This window comes from Tenrec ecaudatus, chromosome 10 (assembly GCF_050624435.1).
Source record: "Tenrec ecaudatus isolate mTenEca1 chromosome 10, mTenEca1.hap1, whole genome shotgun sequence".
Classification (NCBI taxonomy): Eukaryota; Metazoa; Chordata; class Mammalia; order Afrosoricida; family Tenrecidae; genus Tenrec; species Tenrec ecaudatus.
This window is the reverse complement of record NC_134539.1, coordinates 20,897,210-20,904,514: the sequence shown is the minus strand read 5'-3', so window position 1 is coordinate 20,904,514 and position 7,305 is coordinate 20,897,210. Positions and strand designations below refer to the sequence as shown.

Sequence of the window (7,305 nt, the reverse complement as noted above, 5' to 3'; positions counted from 1 at the left end):
TTTTCACAACTAAATAAATAACTTTGAGACTTCTCTATCCATCTCCTTGTGTTTCATGACAGTTTGGATGGGTTCTGTTGGTTCCACACAACATTGGCTCAGCTCTGTGGCTGAGCTCCCTGGTCCAATGAAAATGCTCAGGGCCCTGTGAGCCAAGGACAAAGAGGAGGATACTCCCTGGGATGATGGACACCAGGAGGAGCACTACATTATCACAGGGAAGGACATGTGTGAGGAGGGAATGCACCAGGTGGGGACCCAGTTCCCTCTGTCCTGGCACTCTACCAGGTAGTCCCAAGTACAAGTTCACCCTTCTTCCCCTTTCTCTCAGATCACCTTACACCCAAATCACAAGGACAAGCACAACCTTCTTCCCCTGCCTTGATGAACCACTTAGAGTACAACTGGACACTTCTTCCCCTTACTCTCAGATGGATTTCTTCTTAAACCTCAAGTGTGAACACAAACTGTTTCCCTTTCTCTGTGAGGACTTAGAATACCAATGCACAAACTTCCTTTGTCTCTCAGAGCCACTTCAACTTCTTCCTAAATGGCAAAGAGGAACTCAAACTTCTTTCCCTTTATCTGTGAAGGACTTTTTAGAGTACAGTTCCATACTTGTTTCCCTTTCTCTCATATCGATTTCTTGCTACTGGCAAATAGGAACGAAAACTTATTGCCCTTTCTCTGTGAAGGGCTGAGAGTACAAGTGCAAACTTTCTGTTTCTCTCAGATCAACTTCTTGCTACTGGCAAATAAGAAGAGAAACTTTTTTCCTTTCTCTGTCAAGGCTCTACGTGTACAAGGGCAAACTTTCTGTTTCTCTCAGATCCTCTTCTTGCTACTGGAAAATAAGAACAAAAAATACTTTCATGTTCTCTGTCAAGGCTCTACGTGTACAAGGGCAAACTTTCTGTTTCTCTCAGATCCTCTTCTTGCTACTGGCAAATAAAAACAAAAACTTCTTTCCCTTTCTCTGTCAAGGCTCTAAGTGTACAAGTGCAAACTTTCTGTTTCTCTCAGATCCAGTTCTTGCTACTGGCAAATAAGAACAAAATCTGCTTTCCCTTTCTCTGTGAAGGGCTGAGAGTACAAGTCCAAACTTTTGATGTTTCTCGCAGATCAACTTCTTGCTACGGGAAAATAAGAACAAAACCTTCCTCCCCTTTCTCAGTGAAGGCTCTTGGTATACATGTGCCAAGTTTTCGTTTTTCTATGATCAACTTCTTTCTACTGGCAAATAAGAACAAAACCTTCTTACTCTTTCTCTGTGAAGCCTCTTAGTGTACATGTGAAAACTTTCTGTTTCTCTCAGATCGACTTCTTGCTACTGGCAAATAAGAACTAAAACTTCCTTCCCTTTCTCTATGAAGGCTCTCATTCTACAAGTGCAAACGTTCTGTTTCTCTCATATGCTCTTCTTGCTACTGGCAAATAAGAACAAAAACTTACTTCCATTTCTCTGTAAAGGGCTTAGTGTAATAGTGCAAACGTTCTGTTTCTCTCAGATCAACTTCTTGCTCCTGGCCAAGAAGAACTAATACTTCTTTCCCTTTCTCTGTGAAGACTATTAGTGTACACGTGCAAACTTTCTGATTCCCTCAGATCAACGTCTTGCCACTGGCCAATAAGAACAAAAAATTCTTTCCCTTTCTCTCTGAAGGCTCTTAGGTACAAGTGCAAATTTTCTGTTTCTCTCAGATCCTCTTCTTGCTACTGGCAATTAAGAACAAAAACTTCTTTCCCTTTCTCTTTCAAGGCGCTAAGTGTACAAGGGCACACTTTCTGTTTCTCTCAGATCCTCTTCTTGCTAATGGCAAAAAAGAAGAAAAACTTCTTTCCCTTTCTCTGTCAGGCTCTAAGTGTACAAGTGCAAACTTTCTGTTTCTCACAGATCAACTTTTTGCTACTGGCATAAGAACAAAATCTTCTTCCTCTTTCTCTGTGAAGCCTCTAAGTGTACATGTGAATACTTTCTGTTTTTCTCTGATCGACTTCTTGCTACTGGCAAATAAGAACAAAATCTTCCTTCCCTTTCCTGTGAAGGCTCTTATTCTACAAGTGCAAACTTTCTGATTCATTCAGATCAATGCCTTCCCACTGACCAATAAGAACAAAAACTTCTTTCCCTTTCTCTCTGAAGGCTCTTAGGTACAAGTGCAAATTTTCTGTTTCTCTCAGATCCTCTTCTTGCTACTGGCAAATAAGAACAAAACCTTCTTCCTCTTTCTCTGTGAAGCCTCTTAGTATACATGTGAAAACTTTCTGTTTCTCTCAGATCGACTTCTTGCTACTGGCAAATAAGAACTAAAACTTCCTTCCCTTTCTCTGTGAAGGCTCTCATTCTACAAGTGCAAACGTTCTGTTTCTCTCATATGCTCTTCTTGCTACTGGCAAATAAGAACAAAAACTTACTTCCATTTCTCTGTAAAGGGCTTAGTGTAATAGTGCAAACGTTCTGTTTCTCTCTGATCCTCTTCTTGCCACTGGCAAATAAGAACAAAACCTTCTTCCTCTTTCTCTGTGAAGCCTCTTAGTGTACATGTGAAAACTTCTGTTTCTCTCAGGTAGACTTCTTGCTACTGGAAAATAAGAACTAAAACTTCCTTCCCTTTCTCTGTGAAGGCTCTCATTCTACAAGTGCAAACGTTCTGTTTCTCTCATATGCTCTTCTTGCTACTGGCAAATAAGAACAATAACTTAATTCCATTTCTCTGTAAAGGGCTTCGTGTAATAGTGCAAACTTTCTGTTTCTCTCAGATCAACTTCTTGCTTCTGGCAAAGAAGAACAAAAACTTATTTTCCTTTCTCTGTGAGGCTCATAGTGTACAAGGGCAAACGTTCTGTTTCTCTCAGATCCTCTTCTTGCTTCTGGCAAATAAGAACAAAAACTTATGCCCCTCCTAGTTCCAAGTCCCAAGTACAAGCCCACCTCTCTTCCCATGGCTCAGTGGTCGGTCTTTGCATTCGCTGCAGATTACAAGTGCAAGTCCTCCCTCTTCTCTTTGCTAAGCGGTATGTCTTCTTCCTCAGTCGCGTGTACCAGCACCACTTTCTTCTGATCCTGGAGACACTTGTTGAATTTGTCACAATTCGCCCCTCAAGTACACCCTTCATCCACCTTCTCCCCAGCCAGTCAGCGCAAAGTGGAAGGTGTCCTGTGCATTGTTGTTGTTTCCGTTTTTTGAAAACAAATATGTTTCCGTGGGCCCTATTAAAGGGGCAGTGCTGCTCAAGATGCGCAGCCTTGGACTCCCTGTCCTCCAGCCACAGGTCCCTCAGAGCTGCCTCAGGGAGCCCAGGGTGTGTCCAGTGTCCGCTCGCCCCCTGCTGGCCGCACAGTGCACCTGCTCCAACCAGAGACCAGGGCTGAGCTCTGGTGGCTGACAGCTGGAGTGGTGCTGCTGCACTGCTCCATCCCCGCACTCATGCACTTTCCGGGGTCCCTGGCCTGGGAGCCTCTTCAAGGAGGTCCTCCTGCTTTTGAGAAGGCTGAAAAGGATACCTTCCCAGTCGTGCCTCAAAGACAGATTTAACTTCCACTTTGCTTGGAACACAGGGACTAGCCCTGAAATTCCCAAGACCCAAGTGCCCTGCTGGCACTATCTGATTGTCCAACAGATGGTGCACCTCTTCACCAGGGAGCCCACCCCACCAGCATGGGACCCTAGCCTGCTGGATCAATTGCTCTCCAGGCTGGATCACTATCAGGAAGGGCTGGAGCTGCTGGATGAATAAGCCATGTCTTGTACCTCTCTGAGAATCCCTGTCCTGCACTCCTTCCAAGGGATCCTTCACTACCTGAGGGCAAAGCCCAGCAGCCCCTGTGCCTGGGAGGTTGTCAGAGAGGAACTTGCAGTGAGAGTTGTCCCTCAATTACTGCTCCTTGCCTAGGGGTCAGCCCACAGCTCAGAAAGGGATCCTGTGAGTCTCCATCACCAATCCACCTCACCTCTGGAAAGCCTGCACCAGCTGAATACTCTCTGAAGTCCAATGTGGGATTATGTCAAAAGATCGTCACTGGTGGCATGACAAAATTAATAATAATAATACTGCGAAAGTCCAGAGAAAGGAATGTGATCTACTTTTCACAACTAAATAAATAACTTTGAGACTTCTCTATCCATCTCCTTGTGTTTCATGACACTTTGGATGGGTTCTGTTGGTTCCACACATCATTGGCTCAGCTCTGTGGCTGAGCTCCCTGGTCCAATGAAAATGCTCAGGGCCCTGTGAGCCAAGGACAAAGAGGAGGATACTCCCTGGGATGATGGACACCAGGAGGAGCAGGGCAGTATCACAGGGAAGGACATGTGTGAGGAGGGAATGCACCAGGTGGGGAGCCAGGTTCCCTCTGTCCTGGCACTCTACCAGGTAGTCCCAAGTACAAGTTCACCCTTCTTCCCCTTTCTCTCAGATCACCTTACACCCAAATCACAAGGACAAGCACAACCTTCTTCCCCTGCCTTGATGAACCACTTAGAGTACAACTGGACACTTCTTCCCCTTACTCTCAGATGGATTTCTTCTTAAACCTCAAGTGTGAACACAAACTTTTTCCCTTTCTCTGTGAGGACTTAGAATACCAATGCACAAACTTCCTTTGTCTCTCAGAGCCACTTCAACTTCTTCCTAAATGGCAAAGAGGAACTCAAACTTCTTTCCCTTTATCTGTGAAGGACTTTTTAGAGTACAGTTCCATACTTGTTTCCCTTTCTCTCATATCGATTTCTTGCTACTGGCAAATAGGAACGAAAACTTATTGCCCTTTCTCTGTGAAGGGCTGAGAGTACAAGTGCAAACTTTCTGTTTCTCTCAGATCAACTTCTTGCTACTGGCAAATAAGAAGACAAACTTTTTTCCTTTCTCTGTCAAGGCTCTAAGTGTACAAGTGCAAACTTTCTGTTTCTCTCAGATCCTCTTCTTGCTACTGGAAAATAAGAACCAAAAATACTTTCACGTTCTCTGTCAAGGCTCTACGTGTACAAGGACAAATTTTCTGTTTCTCTCAGATCCTCTTCTTGCTACTGGCAAATAAGAACAAAACCTTCTTCCTCTTTCTCTGTGAAGCCTCTTAGTATACATGTGAAAACTTTCTGTTTCTCTCAGATCGACTTCTTGCTACTGGCAAATAAGAACTAAAACTTCCTTCCCTTTCTCTGTGAAGGCTCTCATTCTACAAGTGCAAACGTTCTGTTTCTCTCATATGCTCTTCTTGCTACTGGCAAATAAGAACAAAAACTTACTTCCATTTCTCTGTAAAGGGCTTAGTGTAATAGTGCAAACGTTCTGTTTCTCTCTGATCCTCTTCTTGCCACTGGCAAATAAGAACAAAACCTTCTTCCTCTTTCTCTGTGAAGTCTCTTAGTGTACATGTGAAAACTTCTGTTTCTCTCAGGTAGACTTCTTGCTACTGGAAAATAAGAACTAAAACTTCTTCCCCTTTCTCTGTGAAGGCTCTCATTCTACAAGTGCAAACGTTCTGTTTCTCTCATATGCTCTTCTTGCTACTGGCAAATAAGAACAATAACTTAATTCCATTTCTCTGTAAAGGGCTTCGTGTAATAGTGCAAACTTTCTGTTTCTCTCAGATCAACTTCTTGCTTCTGGCAAAGAAGAACAAAAACTTATTTTCCTTTCTCTGTGAGGCTCATAGTGTACAAGGGCAAACGTTCTGTTTCTCTCAGATCCTCTTCTTGCTTCTGGCAAATAAGAACAAAAACTTATGCCCCTCCTAGTTCCAAGTCCCAAGTACAAGCCCACCTCTCTTCCCATGGCTCAGTGGTCGGTCTTTGCATTCGCTGCAGATTACAAGTGCAAGTCCTCCCTCTTCTCTTTGCTAAGCGGTATGTCTTCTTCCTCAGTCGCGTGTACCAGCACCACTTTCTTCTGATCCTGGAGACACTTGTTGAATTTGTCACAATTCGCCCCTCAAGTACACCCTTCATCCACCTTCTCCCCAGCCAGTCAGCGCAAAGTGGAAGGTGTCCTGTGCATTGTTGTTGTTTCCGTTTTTTGAAAACAAATATGTTTCCGTGGGCCCTATTAAAGGGGCAGTGCTGCTCAAGATGCGCAGCCTTGGACTCCCTGTCCTCCAGCCACAGGTCCCTCAGAGCTGCCTCAGGGAGCCCAGGGTGTGTCCAGTGTCCGCTCGCCCCCTGCTGGCCCCACAGTGCACCTGCTCCAACCAGAGACCAGGGCTGAGCTCTGGTGGCTGACAGCTGGAGTGGTGCTGCTGCACTGCTCCATCCCCGCACTCATGCACTTTCCGGGGTCCCTGGCCTGGGAGCCTCTTCAAGGAGGTCCTCCTGCTTTTGAGAAGGCTGAAAAGGATACCTTCCCAGTTGTGCCTCAAAGACAGATTTAACTTCCACTTTGCTTGGAACACAGGGACTAGCCCTGAAATTCCCAAGACCCAAGTGCCCTGCTGGCACTATCTGATTGTCCAACAGATGGTGCACCTCTTCACCAGGGAGCCCACCCCACCAGCATGGGACCCTAGCCTGCTGGATCAATTGCTCTCCAGGCTGGATCACTATCAGGAAGGGCTGGAGCTGCTGGATGAAGAAGCCATGTCTTGTACCTCTCTGAGAATCCCTGTCCTGCACTCCTTCCAAGGGATCCTTCACTACCTGAGGGCAAAGCCCAGCAGCCCCTGTGCCTGGGAGGTTGTCAGAGAGGAACTTGCAGTGAGAGTTGTCCCTCAATTACTGCTCCTTGCCTAGGGGTCAGCCCACAGCTCAGAAAGGGATCCTGTGAGTCTCCATCACCAATCCACCTCACCTCTGGAAAGCCTGCACCAGCTGAATACTCTCTGAAGTCCAATGTGGGATTATGTCAAAAGATCGTCACTGGTGGCATGACAAAATTAATAATAATAATACTGCGAAAGTCCAGAGAAAGGAATGTGATCTACTTTTCACAACTAAATAAATAACTTTGAGACTTCTCTATCCATCTCCTTGTGTTTCATGACACTTTGGATGGGTTCTGTTGGTTCCACACATCATTGGCTCAGCTCTGTGGCTGAGCTCCCTGGTCCAATGAAAATGCTCAGGGCCCTGTGAGCCAAGGACAAAGAGGAGGATACTCCCTGGGATGATGGACACCAGGAGGAGCAGGGCAGTATCACAGGGAAGGACATGTGTGAGGAGGGAATGCACCAGGTGGGGAGCCAGGTTCCCTCTGTCCTGGCACTCTACCAGGTAGTCCCAAGTACAAGTTCACCCTTCTTCCCCTTTCTCTCAGATCACCTTACACCCAAATCACAAGGACAAGCACAACCTTCTTCCCCTGCCTTGATGA

General features: G+C 45.6%; 1 protein-coding gene across 1 annotated transcript; it reads left to right on the top strand.

Moving 5' to 3' along the window:
• Window positions 1-5,773: 5,773 nt before the first annotated feature.
• LOC142457765 (interferon alpha-A-like) lies at window positions 5,774-6,725 on the top strand. The gene is made up of 2 exons (XM_075558870.1): window positions 5,774-5,784; window positions 6,290-6,725. The coding sequence occupies exons 1-2, from the start codon at window positions 5,774-5,776 to the stop codon at window positions 6,723-6,725; spliced, it is 447 nt and encodes a 148-aa protein (XP_075414985.1).
• The last annotated feature ends 580 nt before the right edge of the window (window positions 6,726-7,305 follow it).